This window comes from Artemia sp. Qi Xiang Cuo, chromosome 12, assembly GCF_049724085.1.
Source record: "Artemia sp. Qi Xiang Cuo chromosome 12, ASM4972408v1, whole genome shotgun sequence".
Taxonomy (NCBI): domain Eukaryota; kingdom Metazoa; phylum Arthropoda; class Branchiopoda; order Anostraca; family Artemiidae; genus Artemia; species Artemia sp. Qi Xiang Cuo.
This window is the reverse complement of record NC_142805.1, coordinates 11347586-11371516: the sequence shown is the minus strand read 5'-3', so window position 1 is coordinate 11371516 and position 23931 is coordinate 11347586. Positions and strand designations below refer to the sequence as shown.

General features: G+C 33.8%; 2 protein-coding genes and 1 long non-coding RNA gene across 3 annotated transcripts in view; 1 reads left to right on the top strand and 2 right to left on the bottom strand.

Moving 5' to 3' along the window:
* LOC148945772 (uncharacterized) overlaps positions 1-23931 on the top strand; it is a 128315-nt gene that overhangs the window by 38390 nt on the left and 65994 nt on the right. The gene's annotated exons all lie outside the window — the stretch shown is intronic.
* On the bottom strand, positions 1121-23864 carry LOC148945774 (uncharacterized). Its single transcript, XR_016142640.1, has 2 exons — positions 23809-23864; positions 1121-1333 (listed from the first exon to the last, which is right to left on the bottom strand). It is a non-coding gene; the product is annotated as an uncharacterized LOC148945774 (long non-coding RNA).
* On the bottom strand, positions 7491-16157 carry LOC148945775 (uncharacterized). The gene is made up of 3 exons (XM_089098176.1): positions 16097-16157; positions 9020-9190; positions 7491-7667 (listed from the first exon to the last, which is right to left on the bottom strand). The coding sequence occupies exons 1-3, from the start codon at positions 16155-16157 to the stop codon at positions 7561-7563; spliced, it is 339 nt and encodes a 112-aa protein (XP_088954302.1). The 3' UTR covers positions 7491-7560.

The window sequence follows — 23931 nt, the reverse complement described above, 5'->3', positions numbered from 1 at the left end:
TTTTCTGCCAATACACGACTGTGGCTAGGCATCTCATTTTGACAGTTCCAATTCATTTCTTTTTTTTAGACAGACTCTTGCTAGACCTGACATGTTAGGTAATCCGCATTCTTGATTGTTCATATCTTTATCAGATGACGCTGCAACAAGAAGAACTTTATTAATATAAAATTCGCTAAAAATCAGACTTGTATTTTTTTGGTCTATTTTAATTTAGCACACAACTCAGCTTTTAAATATTTAGCCGTACACAGTTATTATAAAATTCATTCTAATGAATCTTACCTCATTTAGCTCATTTAGTTATTTCAATTTATCAATTAAAATAACTTTCTAAAAATAAGATTCTCAAAGAAAACTAACGAAATTTAAAAATTAACACAAGTAAAAATAAAAACCTATAATAATTCATACTAAAAACGACTAGATATTAATAATAAAGAATAAATTGAACTCAAAACAAACAGAAAATGAATAAACAATCATATAAAAATAACATACGACATGTACAAATATAAATTAATAAATAATTATTAAAACAAGTAAAAATAGAATTTAATAAATATATCAGGCTTAAAACAAAAAAAATCATTTACTATTAAAGAATAAATGAAACTCAAAAAAAACAAAAATAAAATAAAAAATAATAGCAATTAAAGATACAACAGAAACAAATATAAATAAATAAATAAATCTTAAATTAAGTATTTTTAAATATATACTTGTAAATCTTAAATGGAATATATAAATAAAGATTAGAACGAACAAACTCCCTATAAACAAGAGTTGGGCTACTGCCCCCTTTACTAACTGTAAAAGTCTAAAGCCAACTGCGTAATTGATTGTTTACTGAAAACGGATTATATTAAAATATTTACTTCTATACTTATTACAACATTAAAAATCAAATGAAAAATTACAGTGCAATAAGATCATGTAAATTATCCACTTCTTTGGAAATAATGTTTAAACTACATTAAACTACAGAGTTATTATATTAGCATATTCCTAAGGCATAAATGCCATAAAAAGACATATTATTTTTTTTTATTATGCATATCTAAATCCATATTTAAAATTATAAAATATTTCTACTGAGGTCCTAAAGCCAGAAAAAAAGTCTAGACATGAAAAAATATAGAAGATCAGGATATCTGAAACACACCTTTGTCCCCGTCAATTTTCGACTCAAGTTCAACACGATCCGCATCATGTTGACAATCTCCAGAGATGCCAGGAGAAATAGAAAATTGTTTGGCCTCATGTTTCATTAATAGCAGGGAAAGTGTGCTTCCAAAAATACCTTTATCATTTGAAGATATATCTTCAGCTTCTACAAAATAAGAGTAAAAATTAAATAAAACATTAACAACATAACAAGTTGGTTACTCATAAAACGTTTAAAATGCTACAAATTTTTTATGTGGTAGTTTGTGGAAGGACTAAAGATAAATTGATCCTCCCAGCATCTAGGCACTTTGAAAATATATAAAGAATATGAAGAGTATCAGATTTGAAAATAAGAGACAATATTACACAGATAATGGTCAATTATCATATGTTCCGTCAAAAAGTTTGTTCACCAAGGTTGAAGCAATAACTACTTCCAAGTAAAGAGTCAACAACCTATAGTAACAGAAAGCTTAAGACTTATTTCGATCAAAAATGTCTAGTCAGAAAAATATAGCATTTCAAGCTAATTAGTGACTTAACACTAAGGTGACTATGCTGACTGGCAAGAATGTTGCCAATTATTTTTCATTTATGTTAGTATAAAAAGCTTAACAAGAAAATGAATCATGGGAATTGAAAACGAGCTTGAAAACCCTGCGGATTGGCACTGAATAGGAATGGGAAGAGAACCATTGTCATAAAAAACGTCTCAGGAATATCTATTAGGTTCAAAACCCTGTAGCTGGAGGTTTAAAATCTCCAGTCTTGAATTTATGATTCTTTTAGAAGATGAAAACTAAAATATGATGTTTAAAAAAAGTGCCAAATCACAGAAAAAAGTATTCCCAAAAAGACTTTCTTTCCAAATTGGGAAATTGACCTTGTTTCAAGATTTTTAAAACCATACTGGACGTTTGTATTTTGTCTCGAGTTACCCCTCTCCCTGAAGTATCGGTAGGCAACAATCAAATATAAAGTGCAGTAACTGTGAACTTTACTTCCATGAACATTGCTCGGGTATTGAACATTCTAAGTGGTCAAAAAGTTGGGTTTGCCTAGATTGTACTACAAAAGAAAATACTAATGACAAGGTAGTAGCTTTTGATGACTCTTTGCGCTGTTCCCCCAGACCCCGTCTACTTTTAAGACACCTCCAAATCACCCGTCGAGAAGGGACATAGTCAACATTTTTAAGGATGTGAGGTCATCACCCTAATCGTCTCTCAAATCAATTCCTTGCCAAACCAATTTCAAGCCACAGGGCAGTCCCCCTCAACCACGTCCGATGAGTCCTGCCAAACCAATTTCGATTCAAAAACAACTAATTTCAGTTTGCAAACTCCTGACCAAGCTACAGTATTCAAGACCTGTGCTTCCTGCCAGTCTATCTTGCTAAACAACGTTCCTACTGCACCTAAAACAAGACACCCCCTCCCTCCAATGCAGCAGTTATTATCATTGATGAGTGAACTTGACAACATTATTATAGACATGTCCAACCCAACCCGTTAAAAAGTGTTTCAGTTTGGAACCCCCAGTATTTTCAAATCCTGGAAAAAATTAAATCACCAAGTTCTGTCCAAAAAAATTTTCAAACAAGAATTGTTGATGCTAATGTGGCTCCTGATAACATCATCAAAAATCAAAATTTAACAGAAGACAAGGTCAACGACAAAATTATTGATAAGAATGGAGTGATTTCATCTTCAACTAAGATAAAAAGACAAGTTTGTGTGTCTAAAGGATGAATATGTCTTGGTTTTAATCCCCTTTCAGGCACAAGCTTTCAAGGTGAAGTTCATTCGGAAATTGACCCTAATTATACATGTAAAAACGGAAGTGAGTTCAAAACTAGTGATGAACTATCCAGGAAGCAAGTTTATGCTAATAAAGGTATAAGCAAGTATGCCTGGAGAGGGGTTTGCAAGAAGGAAGGGTCGTGTAAATACCTTCATTTGTGCAAGAATTATCATTTGAAGGATGAAGGTAGTGTCCTTGGGTGCAAACTCTTGCATTCCCGAGTTTGTGACAGTTTTAGAAGTGGTCTTTGCTTCAATGAATGTAGTCAAATCCACTTGAAATATGGGTACAAATCTTTTAAAAAGCTCTTAAACAATGCCAAAAAATATTTTAACCAACAGTCAGCATTTCTTCCAATTCCTTGTCTCATCAGTTTGGACCTGTCAAAAAACGATTTGCATCAAACCTTCCCACCTTTCCCACCATTACATTAAAGGTCAGTGAGATACCGCAAGGAGTTTCGCTCAACGAAAACAATTTCTCCTCCTTCCAACAGTGACAAGAAAACTCTGTCAAAAAAAGAGAGTCATCGAGCCAATTAAGTAACACACGATTGTCCATTGAAGCACCAACACCAGCTCAGTCCGGGAACTTTAAGAACCCCTTCGTATTTTACCATCACAAAGAAGACCCTACTTCCATCCATTCGTTCACAGGTACTTCGGGTTATGGATGCATCGAATTACGTAACTCTAGCGTAAACCAGTGTTTTATTTCTAACTTATGTCCCTCCAAACCTTCTACCTCAACTGCCAAAAATAGTGCCTCAAACTCACCCCCTGACCCGCCACCTCCTTCTCATAATATTCAACCCCAAATATTTCTATCCCAAATTGAAAAAAAAAAATCCCAAAACCCAAATAGTTTTAAATGCCCAACTTTACTACTTAAAAATGCTGAGAGCCTGAATTTTTACAAGATTACCGAACTCAAGGGTATTTCTGAAATTCATAAAATTAATGTTATAACTGTGACAGAGGTTCAGTCCCAGAGCACAGATTTCCAAAAAATCAGCAATTATACTCAGTTTATAAAATTTCGCCCTCCCGATCACCCTCTTGGGAAAAAAGGGGGTGGTATATTATTTTTTGTCCGAGATAACCCCCAACCTAAACTCATCACCATCCTCAACTTATCAGATTATGATGAAATCCTTAGGTTGAGCCTTCGACCAAAAGCACGTCCCCACCCTTTCAATTTAATTGTAACCGCCGTCATTTATCATTCCCCTGACCAAAGTATTGGCAAAAAACGAAAATTTATGCGACAATTCCTGATAAGTGCTGACTTTGTGTTATCAAAGTATGCGGACGCTGGTATTTTCTTACTTGGCGATGTGAATGACCTGAGGATGGACTCTATCTGTACCTCTCTTAATATTAAACAACTGGTTTAAATATCTACAACAAAAGGTAACACCTCTCTGGATGTTATTTGTTCAAACTTGAGAAAGTATTACAGCCCCCCGCAAGCACTGCCACCATTAGGAGGCAGATTCTACGGCCATTGAACATTCCTTCACTACCTCCCTTGGGGTTTGCCGTCCCCCCAGTGACACAGGCCTTTTTTCTTTAGGTTCATGGCTGACCAGTGAAAGTTGGTCAGACCTTTATAATCCTAATAGATTTGATGATAAAATTTTGATTTTTAAAAAAAATTAATTGATTCCTACTCATTATGTTTCCCAGAAAAAAAAATCAGAAAATGCTCCAGTGATAAAACTTACATAAATAATCACATATAAATGCTAATCCGCACAAAAATAAACTTGTTTAACAAGGGTAATTTAGCTTAAGCAAATAAATTAAGAAAGGAAGTAAAATGTAAAATTAAAAAAGCTACCCGAGCCTACTATAAAAATAAAAACTTGAGTAAAGAACAATTACACTTTAATATCAATGAACCTCCAAAGACCACAGCTAATGACCTCAATAAGTTTCTGGCTTCTATTGTCCAGAGTCTCCCACCACTATCTTACGTATTTCCAGATGTTCCTCATCCTTTTTCATTCCCCCATATTTCCCCACTTGATGTCGTAAAAAAAATTTGAAAAACTAAAACGATCAAGTATTTGCCACTTAAAGATTCCTGTTCTTCTTATTAAAGCTTTCAGTGATTACCTTTCAAAGCCCCTATCCACCCTGTTTAAAAATTACCGAATCTGGACAGTTCCCTCTATATTGGAAACAAGGCTTTCTTACACAAATCAAAAAGAAAAATAGAAAGCCTGGCTTTGATGGCATTCGTCTTACTACCCTCACCTCAATTTTTTTAAAATTGTATGAGTTTTCTCGCAGACTGGCTTAATATAGAAGTCCTAACCCTCAATGATCTTAGACAGTTTCTTAATCTCAAATCCACGTCAACCTCTCATTATCTGATCTATCTTGTTGAAACCATGGGTAAAGTACTTGAAAAATTAAACACTTGGCTTAACCTGATTTCTATTGATCTTCAAAAAGCTTTCGATTTGATTAACCACAATTTACTCATAGATAAACTTATAAAAGAACTCCACATTGAAACTTTCCTGGTTAAGCTCGTTGCCTCTTTTCTATCTAATAGATCTCAAGCAGTTAAATATCTAAATTTGTGTATCAGATCATCTCCGCATATTTAATGGAATTCCTTAGGGTATTATTCTAGGCCCTTTCCTTTTTTCTCTTATGATTACCACCCTTTCAATCCTTTATGACAAAGGTGGAAATTTGTCTATGACTTTACAGTTTTAGAGATGCGACATAAAAACATTTTTAGCATTCCAATGGGTATACTCCAAGATATTGCCTGTGAGGCATCTTTCCTTGACATGACAGTTAACCCTTCTAAATCCGCAATAGTCTCAGTAAGTTTCCTTAAATCCCCTCCCCTTTTTCTTATTCCTATTCCTCCTGAAACCTGTCACATCTCTTAAGCTCCTTGGTGTTACAATTTCTTCCAATTTGAAATGGGATGCCCATATAAATAATATCCTACACAAGCAAACTCCTCGCTTTCCCTCCTTAAACTTTTAAATAAATTTAGTTGCCCCAAATCACATTTACTACTAGTATATACTTCTTTTGTGCGTCCCATATTAGAGTATACTTGTCCTGTGTGGCACCCTGGCCTCTCAAATGAAGGAACACAAAAGATTGAAAATGTCTAAAAGAATTTAATGCTCAATTTCGATTAGGAAAGAGCCCTTTATCCTCAGTATTTTGACCGGGGGCCTTCTTTCTAAAACGCATCTTTATCACAGCTTTAATTTGAAATTAACTCCCAAAACTTATTAAAATATGTTTTAAGGAATTTGTTCTCGACGTCTCTCTCGTTTTCTGAAAGAAAACGGTTAGCAAATATGTTAATAAACTGGTAAAGAAAGACGATTAATTCAAGTTTGAGTTATTTGTTTTTTTTTGTGACACTATTTTTTAGGAAGTGGAGAGATGATTATTTTTAAATTATGATATTGTGATGTGCCTTAGAACGCTGTTTTGTACTGCCTTATTCAGTTTTTAAGAAAACTTTTTGTTATTATTAAAAAAAGCTTATTATTGGCCTATCACGCATTGGGTAGGACATCACATAGATCTTCAAACACTAGGCCTATTGCCACAAACAAGACCCTAAGCAAACCCTGCAATAAGTTGAGGATCACAATTTAACATTTGCGAAACTCTGTTCTGTCGACCCCCTGGTAAAAACTGTCAATAACACTTTTTCATAAAGAATTTATCAAATTTCATATTAGACTCGGACAACTGTTACCTTGAAATATTTGCTCATATGTGCAAACTACAGAATAAAACCTTTATAATTTTTGCTAATTCAAAAATGTTTCAGCCAATCAGCAAAAAATTCACGCCTAAATTTTCGAATTGATTTCATCCGTGTTAACAAAACTAACATGTAAGATGTTGCCTTGCATGTATAGGATTAAAGTTTATACTTTTAGTCAACTCCCAATATAAAGCAAGCATTTAAACAAAAAAAAAATAAAAATACAATATTAAGAATATAGGCAATAAGCTTATAAAAGAAATAATTTAAGTAAATATGAAAAAACGACATTTCAATTAAAAACAAAATAAAACAAAGATTAAAATAAAAACAAGACTGTTCAGACAACATAGATTCTAGGCTTGGGCATACTGTCAAATTCAACTCCAAATATCTCATATTCTAGTGTTAAGTTTCAAAGAAGGGGTGTACTTCTTGTAGGATTTTTCCTATGCCTAATAAAATAATTTGTCAAGATATCTCTATTTTGTTTAATAAAAGTTAAAAATTGCAACTCTTTATTTACGTATTTATAAATATACTTAGGGTTTGTGGAAATTTTAAAATCGGTTTCTTTTGGATTGATAAGTAAAACAATAACACAAAAAACAGCATTGTAAACATATTCGATAAGCTTGTTAAAGAAAGAATTGCTTGCAAAGTTTTTCTTTACAGAAATTTTAGGACCATGAATATTAACTCATATACGCATACTACAGACAATCAAAAACTAAGACATTTACCAAATCAAATTCTTTTTCAGCCAATCGGTAAAAAAGATGCCAATAAATTTTCTTTCCAAAATAAGCTAAATAAAGCCCTTATTTAATTTTGACATTTCCAATTCATTTCTTTTTTTAGACATATTCTTCCTAGACCTGGCATGCTATGCAATCCGCATTCTTGTTTGGTCATATCTTTATCAGATGACGCTGCAACAAGAAGAACTTTAATAATATAAAATTCGCTCAAAATCAAAGGCTTGTATTTTTTAGGTCTATTTTAATTTAGCATACAACTCAACTTTTAAAATATTTAGCCTTGCACAGTTATTACAAATTTCAGTCTAATGAATCTTACCTCATTACTTAATTTATCAATTAAAATAAATTTCCAAAAACAAGCTTATCAAATAAAATTAAAGTAAATATTAAAATTAATACCAATAAAAATAAAAAACTATAATATTTCATACTAAAAACGACTAGATATTAGTAATAAAGAACAAATTAAACCCAAAACAAACAGAAAATGAATAAACAATCATATAAAACAAACCTACGACATTTACAAATATAAATGAATAAATAATTCTTAAAACATGCAAAAATAGAATTAAATAAGCATATCAAGCTTAACACAAAAAACAAATCTTTTACTATTGAAGAAACTCAAAATAAACAAAAACTAAATAAACAATCATAGCAAACAAAGATACAACAGGTACTAATATAATTGAATAAATAAATCTTAAATAAAGAAATACTTAAATTGAAAATATAAATAAACCTTAAAAGAAACAAAATCCCTAAAAATAAGAGTTGGGTTACTGCCCCCTTCCCTAACTGTAAAAAGCTAAAGCCAACTGCGTCATTGGTCCTTACCTGAAAATAAACTATATTACAAATATTTTCTTTTGTACTTATTAGACAATTGTACTTATAGAAACAACAGTTTGGCTACTGCCCCCTTCCCTAACTGTAAAAGTCTAAAGCCAACTGCGTAATTGGTCCTTTACTGAAAACGAATTGTATTAAAAAAATTTTCTTCTATGCTTATTACAACATTAAAAGTAAAATGAAAATTACGGTCCAATATGATACTGTAAATTATCCACTTCTTTGGAAATAATGTTTCATTAAAAGCAATCAAAACTAAGGAGTTTCTAGAAGAGAATGATTAAACTATAGAGTTATCACATTATCATATTCCTAAGCTATTTATGTCATAAAACACATATTATTCTTTATAATACATATCTAAATCCATAATTAAAAATTATAAATGTGTTCTAATTGGTTCCAAAAACCCAGAATACAGTCTAAATTTAAATTAAGTTTGTCGTTTTATCCAGGAGTTTAATTAGGATACAAAATTTTAATAATCAAAACCATATTAGATTATCATTAACTAAACATACTTTTTTTTGCAAATGCAATCAGACCGATCAGATGCAATAAACACCTATCTTTCATGCCCTGTCAATATTTCAAAAAAAGTTTAAGATAAACCATCTCAATTTAGACATGCAAAAATAAAGAAGATCAGGAAATCTGAAGCATACCTTCGTCCCTGTCAATTTTCGGCTCCAGTTTAAAATGATCAGCATCATGTTGAGAATCTCCAGAGATGCCAGGAGAAATAGAAAAATGTTTGGTCCCATCTTTCATTAATAGCATAGAATGAGTGCTTCCAAAAATATCTTTCTTGTCATTTGAGAATATATCTTCAGCTTCTACAAAATAGAGTAAAACTTAAATAAAAGATTTACGACATAACAGGTTGGTTAGTCATAAGACTTTTAAAATGCTACAAAATTTTTATGTGGTAGTTTGTAGAAGGACTAAAGGTAATTGATCCTCCCAGCATCTGGGAACTTAGTAAATATATAAAGAATAAGAAAAGCATCAGATTAAAAAGAAGGAGACAATATTACATGGATAATGGTAAATTATTATAGGTTCTGTCAAAAAGTTTGTTCACCAAGGTTGAAGCAATAACTGTTTCCCAGTAAAGAGCCAACCACCTATTGCAAACTTATTTAGATAAAAAACTGTCTAGTCAGAAAAATATAGCATTTCAAGTTAATTAGTGACTCAACCCTCAGGTGACAATAATGAGTGGCAAGAATGTTTACTATTATTTTTGGTATATGTTAATGGCAAAAGTTTATCAAGACAATGAATTAATGGAAATTTAAAACCAGCTTGAAAAACCTGCTGATTGGAACTGAATAGGAAAGTGAAGAGAACCATAGTAATAAAAACCGTCTCAGGAATGTCTATTAGTTTTAAAACCCTGTAGCTGGAGGTTTGCAATCTTAAATCTTGAATTTATGATTCTTTTAGAAGATGAAAACTAAAATATTATATTTGAAAAAAAACTGCCAAATAAAAGACAAAGGTATTCTTAAAAAAATGTTACAACTGAAACAAGCAATTTTGTGACAAGCCTATAGCTGTAATATACGCCAATAGGATAGCCTGTAACTTGGGTAGGTTCCAGACTTTCTTTACAAATTGGGAAATTGACCTTGATTTTAAAACCATACTGGACGTTTGTATTCTGTTTCGGGTTATCCCTCTCCCTGAAGCATCAGTAGGCAACAATGAAACGAGTTTTGAAGAGTCTGCCACAAACAACAATAACTTAAATTCAAAGCTAATTCATTAATAATATGTGCCATTGATTTGAACTTTCTATATTACCATTTCTTAGGAATTTCGAAAAAAGCCTGAAACCCTGTTTCTTGTCCTTTACAAAAAGTGCACTGCAATTTTGCAGGGGTTTTGAAATGGACAATAAAAACTAGGGATTCAGCCCTATATTGCTCAATTTTTATTTTTCAAAACTGTTACTTTTTACCAGTCTTGACTAGAGTAAAAATCCTATAGGATGTTAAAAAATCTGCTTGGTCATTGTACAAATTTTGGGAGCATAAATTACAAGGGTTTGTCAAATTTAGCAGCAGACCAATTTTTAAAGATTGAGATATTTTTTTAGATTTTTGAGAGCTTGAAAAAGAACTGACATCAACTAGAAATAAAACAACACAGATGAAAAAATCCCTGTCAAAACCTCTACAAGAGACTTCTAGCCCCCGTCCCTTTAAAAATAAAAAAATCATTTTTATCTTGTTGTTGATTGCTTCCTTTTGTGGCAATTTACAAGCTTTTTTTTTAAGCTAAGTTATTTGTATTTAATTTAGAGCAGGACTCTTTTTTTAAGGAGCTGAACTTTTTAATGGACTCATAAAGAAAGAAAAACGAGCAAAAACGGGGTTTTTAAAGGCCAAATGAAAATACTGAAAAAACACAACAAAGCGAATATTTCAAGAGAACAAACGCCTCTCTTCTTCAAAATGAAACTAGATAATGTATCCAAGGAAAGTGCCGAGGAAAAAAAAAACAACAAAAAACAAACGCAGAAAGTCAATGTGAAAAGAACCAAAAAACCGAAGAAAAAACCAAAAACTTAAAAGATTAATAAAATTCAATAAAAGCCAAAAATTATAAGAATTAAAACCAAATATTTAACAACCATAAAAGCGAGTTATTCGCCAATATCCGCAATTTGCACAAAATCCAAAAAATTATGAACTGCCATAGACGGATACTAGCGAACAACTGAGAAATAAAAGAAAAGAATACAATTCATTCGCTCAAAAATAAAACGAACCAGCAATTAAATAAGTTGGAGAACTATTTCATCTGATTTTGGATTGTAATTATTGCATTTCTTGCAGACACCCTTTGAGACCTAAGGGGTTGTTTACGTGTTTGATTATATGACTGGGATAGTGGTTCAAGGTTTATTTCAGGGATTACTATAGTCTTCTCTTTTGAGACAACCGAAATATGACTGGTTTATTTTTAAATCACTGGAATCTCTGTTTAAAGCTAGACCTAAATTTTGGTATTTATAAATTGCAACAGCTTCTCTGTAGTGCTGGACAATACCTTTGTCATGTAAAATAAAGCTAGCTTGATTAAACAAAATAGTATGGTCTGGGTTTTCAAAAATGTGCTCTGCAACGGCAGAGTCAAAATTTTCTGGTTATTTCCGCTTTTTAAATGTATTATCAATTAAACCAGAGTGCTTAGTTAATCTATCCGTGAGTCGCTGATCAGTTCTTCCGATATACCAAAGACCACACGAACAAGGAAATCTGTAGACGCCGCAGTTTTCACCTATCGGGATAGGGTCTTTACCTTGATAAATTTGGGAACTCTATAGTAAGTGTAAATGTTATTTTGTCTTAGATTTTTTGAAATGTGGTCTGAAACCCCTTTAACTTACGGGAGACCAAAGTAAGCTGAATTTTCCCTTTGATTTTTGTTTTCTGTGTAACTATCTGATAATCTTTTAATGCGTTTTGCAATTACAGAATTGATTGAACTAATTGGATAATCATTCACAAATAAAATATCTCTAAGGTTGTTGAGCTCTAAATCGAAGAAGCGTGTTGAAAAAACTTTCAATGCTCTATCAACTAGAGAAGTGACACCTCCTCTTTTCACAGCAGGAGAATGATTAGAGGAATAATTTAAGTAACGGTCATTATGTGTGGGTTTTCGATAGACACCAAACCTGAAACATGTATCATTTCGGTGCACCAGAATATCTAAGAAAGGAAGAGGCCTCTCTACCTCTGATTCCCGAGTAAATTTAAGTTTTGGATCCAAGGAGTTGAGCAAGTGAAGAAAAGAACCAGAGACTCGTCACCATGCTTCCACAAATAAAAAAATATCATCTTTAAAACGAACCCAAAATTCAGGTTTACGAAAACTTTGCAAAATAGCCCTTTCTTCAAGGTCTTCCAAGAAGATATCAGCCTGTATTGGAGAACGGGGGGGGGGCATCCATGTAAAGCCCATATTTCTGTTTATAAAAAATGTCTCTATAATGGAAGTAAAAAGAAGTTCTGTTACAAAGGGCTGTTAGTGAAAGAGGTGTCTGATTCAAAAGAGTGTATTTTTCTGATATAGAAAAATACAGTTTATGCTCCAAAATCAGTTCGGCCTTTTGAGGATCACAATTGAAATTAGGCTAGCTTGATTAAACAAAATAGTATGGTCTGGGTTTTCAAAAATGTGCTCTGCAAGGGCAGAGTGAAAATTTTCTGGTTTTTTCCACTTTTTAAGTGTATTATTAATTGAACTAGAGTGCTGAGTTAATCTATCCGTGAGTCGCTGATCAGTTCTTCCGATATACCAAAGACCACACGAACATGGAAATCTGTAGACACCGGAGTTTTCACTTATCGGGATAGGGTCTTTACCTTGATAAATTTGGGAACTCTATAGTAAGTATAAATGTTATTTTTTCTTATATTTTTTGAAATGTGGTCTGAAACCCCTTTAACTTATGGGAGACCAAAGTAAGCTGAATTTTCCCTTTGATTTGTGTTTTATATGTAACTATCTGATAATCTTTTAATGCGTTTTGCAATTGCAGAATTTATTAAAGTAATTGGATAACCATTCACAAATAAAATATCTCTTAAGGTGGTTGAGCTCTAAATCCAAGAAGCGTGTTGAACAAACTTTCAATGCTCAAACAACTAGAGAAGTGACAACTCCTCTTTTCACAGCAGGAGAATGATTAGAGGAATAATTTAAATAAAGGTCATTATGTGTGGGTTTTCGATAGACACCAAACCTGAAACATGTATCATTTCGGTGCACCAGAATATCTAAGAAAGGAAGAGGCCTCTCTACCTCTGATTCCCGAGTAAATTTAAGTTTTGGATCCAAGGAGTTGAGCAAGTGAAGAAAAGAACCAGAGACTCGTCACCATGCTTCCACAAATAAAAAAATATCATCTTTAAAACGAACCCAAAATTCAGGTTTACGAAAACTTTGCAAAATAGCCCTTTCTTCAAGGTCTTCCATGAAGATATCAGCCTGTATTGGAGAAAGGGGGGGGCATCCATGTAAAGCCCATATTTCTGTTTATAAAAAATGTCTCTATAATGGAAGTAAAAAGAAGTTCTGTTACAAAGGGCTGTTAGTGAAAGAGGTGTCTGATTCAAAAGAGTGTATTTTTCTGATATAGATAGGTTAGAATTAAGTTTATGTTCCAAAATCAGTTCAGTTTTTTGAGGATCACAATTGGTATACATTGAATCTGCATCGAAACTGACAATCTTTGTATTTCGTTTAACCGAAACTTGTTTTACCTTGGAAACAAAATCAGCGAAATTTTTAATATAGAATTTTTGAGCCTGAATTAGTGGGCGAAATACAACTGATAAGAAGTTCCCTATTTTTGCTGTAGGAAAAGTAAAAAGAGAAACAATGGGTTAAAGTGGATTACCGGGCTAATAAACTTTAGGGAGACCATAAAAGAGAGGGGATGTGCACCCACGTGTGTAAAACCTTTTGTACAATTGATCTGTGATTTGACCTTTTCCTTTTATATAATTAAAAAAGCTTTCCGAAAAATAAGTTTTTCAAGGAAAAGTAAAGGCCATTTTAAAATTAAGCTCAGCAGATACAAATACCTTTTAAAATTCAAACTAAAAACGACCAGAAATTACTATTAAAGAATAAATGAAACCCAAAACGAACAGAAATTAAATAAACAATCATAGCAAAAACATACAACAAGTAATAATATAAATGAATAAATAGATCTCAAAGCGAGTAATGCTTAGATGGAATATGAATAGCAAGCTTAAAAGGAAAAAAAAATTCCTATTGAAGTATAAATGAAACTTTAAACGAACAGAAATTAAATAAACAACCAATGCGAACAAACATACAATAGATATTAATGTAAATGAATAAATAAATCTTAAAACAAGTGAAGCTTAAATTGAATATGCAAATCAAGCTTGATACGAACAAAAGTCACCACAAACAAGAGTTTGGGTATGACCTTCTTCTCTCACTCTAAAAGTCTAAAACCTTCTTCGTCATTGGCGCTTTGCTGAAAACCAATTTTATGACCATTATTATCTTTTGTACTTAATATTGAAAATAAACATTAAAATCATAGTAGAATTTTGAACTGATAAGCTTTCTGCAATTAATATCATTATACATCAAATATTTAGTTTAATCTATTAGCTCTTTTTAAAGTTGTTAAAGACGAATATAGTTTCCCTACCAGGGTTGCCAAAACTTTTAGGGACAAAAGTGTCCAAATCAGCCAAAAAAGGACACTTTTAATGTCCCTCTGGAAAAGTAGCCAAAATACAGGGTTACCACTATGAATTTTCAAAACCTGTGAAAAAAGTGCCGAAAAACCTGTGAAATTCGTCCTTCTTAGTTCTGCTACCTAGCGGTTTGTTACCTGCATGAGTTCTGCAGGTATTTTCAGCTTTGACATTAACGGTACCTATGAATTAAGTTTAGTGCTGGTTCACTTTGAAGAGATGGCAGAAAAAATCGTCATGAGAATGTCAACACAGCGAAATTTTATATCGATTATCAATACCACTACCTATCTTAGTCGAAAAGGAAAGAAGCAATCACAGATATTCATTTTCACTTCGGCATTTTCATAAGTTATGCAAAAAAGATGCGAGTCGTTGATCTTTGGTAGCTATTAAGGATTTTTGGGTGCGACAAGGTCCGAACGGCTGTAGCAACGAAATGTCTATTTTGACCTAAATGGTTTTAAAGTTAAACAAAAGACATCGATCACCTTAACCACTCAGTCAACTGGTTGGTCACGTGGTTAAAATCGTTTAACAACTCTTCTATCTTGCCGTTTTCTGAACATTTAGAAGTAGCCCTGAGCGAAAATGAAGTTTTTGAGAACTAAAAGAATGAGAAGACAAGGCTGATTGAAATAAATTCGCTTGAGTTATGCTCGATACAAGCTGGCGACCAGCGTTTGACAAAAAATCACAGCTGAAAGTATAGAATATAAAACAGAAACATAAATTAAATTGAGCCGCAACACAGCTATAAATAAAATTGAATAAAATTGGCTATAAATAAAAATTGAGCCGCAACACAGCTTTTCTGCGAAACTCCTTTCTTTCTATGTCAGCAGTGTAATATTAGCCAAATGCACAGGGCTACACGCCACAGGGATTTACGCAGAACGCGAACGCAGAGAATGGCCATTCACTTCTTCTTTCCAGCCTTCTCAGCGGCCTTGGTGATTTTGCCACAAGCAGTAGGCGGGTCCTTGAAGTTGACCGACTTGATGATAAACTTCAACTGTAAGATAGAAGAAAAAGATGGATTCGATATTTCTAGCATACCACATTGGTTAAGAATTTAGGTTCTATTCTTATTTGGTTGATATATAGTGTTTGCGCAGGGTGCGAAACAATCTAAGAAAAATCCCCAAGCCGTTACCAAAGCTTAAAAGTAAAGTACAAACTAAAAGCAGTCGTATTTATAAAAAAAAGAAAATAAAGCCATTTGGTCCAAAATGTCCAAAGTGTCCTTTTTTTCAAAAAGCTGCCTTTTTTGACCCAATAGTGTCCCGGTGTCCCTCAGAGTGAAGAAGTGTCCAAAAGCCACTAAAAGTGTCCATTTGGCATCCCAGTTCCCTAAAAACAAGTGTTTGGATACTGCCTCCTTTCCTAACTGTAAGTAAAAACCAAAAGCCTACTGCGTCATTGGCCCTTAACTGAAAATTCATCCATAAAAAAAGTCATCCATAAGTCGTGGCTTACCCGTCATAACCTTTATTTCATTATTGCCATGATGAGTGGTCGAACCACATTCTTCGTACATCTTACTGTTTGATATACGGGCAGTCAAATGAGCAGTGAAAACAACGACAAATTTGATCCCACTAAATTTTTGTCAAGTAACTCCAGTGCTTATAGTACTACTTATATATTACAAATATTTTCTTTTCCAGCTCTTACAGTAATGAAATAAAAATACAATTACAGTGAAATAAATTCTTGAACTGATGGATCTTTAAACAATTAATATCATTCTAGATCAAATATTCAATATGATGTTGTTCATAATTTCCAAGACTGTTCAAGGCACATAGTTTTCAGTAAAGCACAAATGACGCAAAAGGTTTTAGACTTTTAGAGTGAGGAAAATAGGTGATACCCAAGCTCTTGTTTGTAGTATTTTTTGTTAGTTTCAAGCTGTATTTGCATATTCAATTAAAGATTAACTCTTTTTAAGATTTATTAATTAATTTACATTAATATCTATTGTATGTTTGTTCGCATTGATTGCTTATTTAATTTCTGTTCGTCTTTTCATTTATACTTAAATAGGAAAATTTTTTTTTTCGTTTTAAGCTTGATATTAATATTCAATCTTATCATTACTCGCTTTAAGATCTATTTGTTCATTTATATCGTTACTTGTTGTATGTTTTTGTTATGATTGGTTATTTAATTTCGGTTCGTTTTGGGTCTTATCTATTCTTTAAAAGTAATTTCTGGTCGTTTTCAGTTTGGATTTTAAAAGGCATTTGTGTATGCTGAGCTTAAGTTTCAAATGGCCTTTACTTTTCTTTGAAAAACTTATTTTTCGGAAAGTTTTTTTTTGAAGTAATTTTTTTTCTTTTTTTATTAAATAAAGTTTCAAGTTTTAAAAAATTCTTTATTTCAAAATCAAACTTAAAAAAAAAACCAAACATTCATCAAAGTATTAAAACTGATATCAAAGTAACACTATTAAAGTGAAAAATGGGTCTGAGTCAACCTACGAGTTTTTATTATCTGATGTTTGAACTACTTTTAACAAAATTGCTATCTCAAAATGTTTATCGGATGGGTTTGGGGAAAAAGGGCGTCGGAGGACAAGATTAAGCTTTGATCTCTTTATACTCTTTAACAGTGAACTAGAACTTTTTATTTTCAGTCAAATGAGCCCTCTGAAGTTTATACGAGTATCCCTTCTATAAGAACCATCCCCAGAGTATAACTTACAACGCCTATCCCTGGGCCCTGGGGGGTTGTGTCGATCCAGGAGTTTTAATATCTGATGGTTGAACTTTTTTAACAAAATGGTCACCTGAAATTTTTATCGGATAGGTTTATCCATCCGATAAACCCAAAGGCGTGGAGGACGGGAGGGGCTAGTTGCCTTCCGATCTTTTTTCATTTTGAGAAAATGAACTACAACTTTTAACTTCCATTCAAATGAACCCTCTCTGAAGTTTATACGAGCAAACCTTCCATAAGAACCATATAGGCCCACAGAGCAATATTTACAACGGCGGCACCGGCCCTGGGGGGGGGGGGTGTCGATACAGGAGTTTTTATTATATGATCTTTGAAGTATTTTTAACGAAATGACAATACGTAAAGGAGTTTTTTTTATATGATCTTCGAACTATTTTTAACAAAATGGCTACCTCAAATTCTTTATCAGATGTATTTGGGGAAAAAGGGCTTGGGGGAACAGTTGCCCTCTGATCACTTTTGACTCTTAAAAAGAGCCCTAGAACTCCCGATTTCTAATCGAATGAGCCCCCTTTGAAGTTTATATGACGACCCCTTCTATATGAAGTGCCTCTAGGAAAAAATGTAAATGGAGTGTGGGAGGCAAGCTGCCCTCCAATCACTTTTGACTCTTAAAATGTGAATTAAAACTTTCAATTTCCAATCAAATAAGCCCTCTAGGAAGTTTATATGAGCATCACTTCCATAAAAACCGTATATGCCCCCAGGGCATAAATTACAACGCCTATCCCCCGGGCCCTGGGGCTGTGTCGAAACCGGAGTTTTTTGTTATCAGAAGTTTGAACTATTTTTAACAAAATGTCTATCTCAAAATTTTTATCTCATGCATTTAGGGCGTGGAGGAGGGGAGGTTAGTTGCCCTCTCATCTCATTTGACTCTTAAAAAGTGAACAAGTACTTTCAATTACAAATCAAATAAGCCCTCTCCAAAGTTTATATAAGCATCCCTTTCATAAGAACTATATATGCCCCTAGAACATTATTCATAACGCCTGCCTCCGGCCCCTGGCTGGTTCCTTTGACACAGGAATTTTCCTTATCTGGCCTTTGAACTATTTTTAATGAAATGGCTATATTAAAAATTTTATCGGACGGGCTTGGGGAAAAAAGGGCGTATTGCGGGGATTAGTTGCCCTCAGATATCTTTTGACTCTTAAAAATTGAACTAGAACTTTCAATTTCCAATCAAATGACCCTCTTCTGAAGTTTATACAAGCATCCCGTTCAAAAGAACCATATACGCCCCCAGGACAACACTTACAACGCCTATCCCCCGGGCTTTGGGGGGCGTTTTTGTTATCTAATTTTTGAAAAATTTCCAAAACACTGGCTATCTCAAATTTGGTCGCAGGCGGTTTTGGGGAAAAAAGCGCGGGGGGGGGCTAGTTTTACTCTCTTGACTCTTAAAAAGTGAATTAGAACTTTAAATTTCCAATCAAATGAGCCCTCTATGAAGTTTATACAAGCATCCCTTTCATAAGAACCATTCATGCCTTTAGGGCATAGCTTAGAACGCCTTCCCCTGTACTCTGGGGGGTTCTCTTGACACCCGATTTTTTCCTATCCGACCTTAGAACTATTTTTAACAAAATGCCTATCTCAAAATCTCAAGAGTTTTTGTTATCTGACTTTTGAGAAATTTTTAACTTAATGGCTATCTCAAAATTTATATTGGATGCATTTGGGGGAAAAGGGGCGTGGGGGGGTCTAGTTGCCCTCCAATCTCTTTTGACTCTAAAAAACTTAACTAGAACTTTTACTTTTCAATCAAAAGAGCCATCTCTGACTTTTTTACGAGCATCCCTTCAATAAGAACCATATATTCCCCCAGGGCATAACTTACAACACCTGTCCTCGGGCCCTGGGCGGCTGTGTTGACCCCTGAGTTTTCGTTATATGGTCATGGAACTATTTTAAAAAAGCTATCTCAAAGTCTGTATCGGATGGGTTTGATGAAAAAGGGCATGGAGGGGGACGCTAGGTGCCCTCCAATCTCTTTTGACTCTTAAAAAGTGAACTAGAACTTTCAATTTTCAATCAAATGATCCTTTTTTGAATTTAATACGAGCATCCCTTCCATAAAACCCATATATGCTCCCAGGGCATAACTTACAGCTTCTGCCCCCGGGCCCTGGTGGGTTCTGTCGACACCGGAATTTTTTTTATATTATCTTTGAACTATTTTTAACAATATAGCTATCTTAGAATTTTTAGTAGATGCATTTGCGAAAAAAAGGTTTGGGGGGAGCTGGTTACCCTCCAATATAGTTTGACGCTTAAAAAGTGAACTAGAACTTACAATTTCCAATCAAATCAGCCCTCTCTGAAGTTTATATGAGCATTCCTTCCATAAGAACGATATATGCCCCCAAGGCACAACTTATAACCCTTGCCCCTGAAGACTGTGGGGGGAGTGTCCTGCTCAAACATGTAATTTCCAGAACTTTCAACTACGTTGAACAAAAACTGATTGAACCGTTGAACAATGGAACTAGCCATTTAAATTTCAAATCGAATGAGCCCTTTCTGAAGTTTCTACGAGAATGTTGTCTATACAAAACCTTATATACCCCCAGGGCGTAACTTACAACTCTTGCCCTGAGGGCTATGGGGGAGTTGTCATCTTCAAAGACCTAACTTCCAAAACTTAAAACTACGTTTAATAAAATGGCTGTCACAAAATTTTGATTGGATGTGTATGGATAAAAGCTGGGCATGAGAGGGGGGTTAGTTGCCCTCAAATCACTTTCGAATATTAAAAAGGGCACTAGCACTTTGAATTTCCAATTGAATGAGCCTTTTTTGAAGTTTCTATGACAACAACTTCTATAAAAACCTTATGAGCCCCAGGACATAACTTACAACCCTTGCCATGAAGGCTGCGGGGGAGTGTCCTCCTCAAAAGCATACTTTCTCTCTGGAAATCAACTACGCTGAACAAAATGGCTATCTAAAAATTTTGATTGGTTGTGTTTGGAGGAATTATGGGCGTGGGGGGGGGCTAGTTGCCCTCCAATCACTTTTGACTATTAAAAAGTGCACTAGCCCTTTGAATTTCCACTCGAATGACCCTTTTTTTAAGTTTCTACGACAACGCCTTCTATATAAACCTCATATGCTCCCAGGGCATAACTTATAACCCTTGATCTGATGGTTGGGAGGAGTTTCCTCCTCGAAAACATATTTTCTATCTGGAAATCAACTATTCTGAACAAAATGGCTATCTCAAAATTTTTATTGGACGCGGTTGGGGCAATAATGGGCGTGGAGGGGGGGGGGTAGTTGCTCTCCAATCACTTTCGACTATTAAAAAGTGCACTAGCCCTTTGGATTTCCAATCAAATTAGTCTTTTTCAAAGTTTCTATGACAAGGCCTTCTATAAAAACCTTATATACACCCAGGTCATAACTTGAAACTCTTGCCCTTAGAGCTTTGGGGGTGTGTCCTCCTCAAAACATATTTTCTATTTGGAAATCAACTACGCTGAACAAAATGGCTATCTCAAAATTATGATTGGATGTTGGGGAAATGATGGGCGTGGGGGGCTATTTGCCCTCCAATCACTTTCGACTATTAAAAAGGGCACTAACCCTTTGAATTTACAACCGAATGAACCTGTTTTGAAGTTTCTATGACAACGTCTTCTATAAAAACCTTATATGCCCCCAGGGCTTAACTTAAAACCCTTGCCCTGAGGGTTTTTGGGGAGTGTCCTCCTCAAAAATATATTTTCTATCTTGAAATCAACTATGCTGAACAAAATGGTTATCTCCTAATTTTGATTGAATGTGTTTGGGGAAATGATGGGCGTGGGGGGGGCCGTTGCCCTCCAATCACTTTTGACCCTTAAAAAGGGCACTAGAACTCTCGATTTCCATTAGAATGAGCCCCCTTTGAAGTATCAACAGCGACCCCTTCCATATGAAGTGCCTCTGGAAAAAAATTAATAATAATAATAATCAAACATTGGAGCCATATGGCCTTTACTCTAGGCAACGCTATAGCGTTACCTCTGATAAGAAAGCTCTTTTCGGACTTCCTGGACATTTTTTTCTGTGGGATCGGTAGCTAATTGTTCATATGTGTTAGAATCATTTTTAATTTCTCTGATTTTTTTGTTGTAATCATCTGAATCTAATACAATAACAGAATTGCCTTTATTGGCTTTTGTAATAATCCTGGAATGATTTTTATGTAGTGCGTGTAAGATTAAGTGTTAATTTTTACTATTTTTTTTTAATTTGGATTATTAACAGAAGGCGAATTCAACAAGGTTTCAACAAAATGGCTCTAACCTCAGCAATCTCTCCAATCTCCGCACGAGAGTCATGAAATGCCCCCTCTGTGTGAAATTTGCGATAATTTCACTATAAGGTATTTTCGAAGGGGCTATCGAAAATTTCAATCCTTTTGACAGAACCTGATTTTGCTCTGTTGTAAAAGGCGTGGAGTTGAGATTTATCACAGCAGGCCCAGGATACACTTTTGGGATAAAAGGTGGATTATTAGAGAGTTTTTCAAATTTTAAAAAATTTCTCAGAAAGTTTTTGTCAAGAAATCCTAAAATCATGCTGAAAAGAATTTTCAGCAATAGCCTTAATTTGATGAAAATCAGCATAAGAAAGCGTAGATAATATTCCTTGCTCAAGTCTGAAAATATCCTGATTTAACTGGTAGCACTTGCTTTTGCAATTGCTAATAACATGATTTAAAATATCAAACCCTATACGTTCTGTAAATTGCCGTTCGTTACGTGTGTTTAAGTGAAGTGAAGGTTGAATTGACTTGGGTAAAATACGGTTCATTTTACAATTATGAAGAAAATACTGTTGATTAATCAAATTAGTTTTTTTTTCTCACAATGACAGGGTAACTAAATAAAAAACAAGTTTATGACATTTATGACAAATTTAGTTTATGACATTTAGTCCCATTTATGACAAAATTATTAATTCTGATCGTTTTTACATACATCCACAAAGTTATATTGTGCAATCGAATAGTCTCCGATAACAATCAAACTGGAAAGTGATCAGCCTTTAAAAATGCTTTACGCAAAACGAAATTCTGAAATGCCATTTAAACTTGTTTTTTATTTAGTTACCCTTTCACCGTTACTAGGAAAGGGTCGTCCAATTTTAGTTTGGTGTTTTTATTTTAAGGTTTGGTTTTTATATTTTTATCAGTTTTATTCTGCACTGAGGACGGTCAAGCGGAGGTCTTGACCAAAATATTTGCATAGTTTTTCAATTTTTTCACTGGCTGTTAATTGTCCTCGTTTTCTTCCTTTCTTTGCGATTTTTTGTTTTATCATTCTCATTTGGCCTTTAAAAACCCCATTTTTGCTCGTTTTTCTTTCTTTATGTGATGTCAGGCCAATGTGGTTTAAGAAGTTATCTTAATGGACTCCTTGCATAGTTTATGTGATAAACGCCTTAGACGATGTTAACCCCTTTTACATTTCATGATTGGACCTACAGCTGCAACCACGTAAAGAGCAGACCTCAGAAAATAGTAGCCACAAATTTTATAGTGCATTTTCTACAAAAATGTCTGGTAAAACCCCTTTTCTATGCACGCTGATTCCCGAATTCTGACTATTATTCAGGTTAAAAGGAATGGTAACTTGTAGTTATTGGAATAATTTATTTTAGAATTCCACAAAAGAGTCTGGAAACCTTCTAAACTCAAATTGCAATAAAAGCACACTATTGGAAATGTTCCCAAAAGCACCATAAACTGGTGACTTGAAGGCCTCAACTTGAATAACAAGGTAAATTCCATTTCCTATGAGTAGCACAGATACATGTTCAATTTTTTCCCATGGACAATTAGGCCTATATAAAGACTACAGGTTTCAAGCATTGAGAGAAAACTGTTTTTAATGAAAATTGCGATTTTTAATCCCCTTTTTAAGTAGAAACTGTGCCACAGCTAAAAGTTTGGAGAATCAAAACCCTAAGATACCCAAACCATTATTAGCCTGAAGAAACCATGCATAAAGAGCCAGGGAGAGATGAGTCTGTCACTATTTTTTAATTCATTTGAAAAAACTAGTAATTCTATAAGAAAAGTACACAATGTCTTTAAACTGAAACAAACTCATACATTTAAGCTCTTCTTATTAGATTCTAAAATTTACTCTATTTCACAACATCCCAATCTTCATATTCAAGTAATAAAAAAATATCTAAAACTCAGTTAAAAAAAAATGAGTCAAATACTTCATTGGCAATGGTTTATCAAATAGTATGAGGGGCATGATTAGCTTGATTTTACTTTGAAAAATTTCTTTGCTGAGAGTTTTTTTTAAATAGTAATAGTTTATAGTTTGTTTTACTTTTCAATCTAAAGTAGAGGAACTAAGTGAGTAATAGTAATAACTCGCCCAATTTTGAGTAAAAGCAGCAAAAATAAATAACAAATTTGCTCAACCATCAATTACCTTGCTTAACAGCAGTGATGTCAGACAGAATGGGCGTCTCCATAGTTTGCCAATTAAGCGAAATATATTCGGTAATCCCCCACTGTTCCAGGCGGTTAAAGATCTCTATAATATAAATAATTA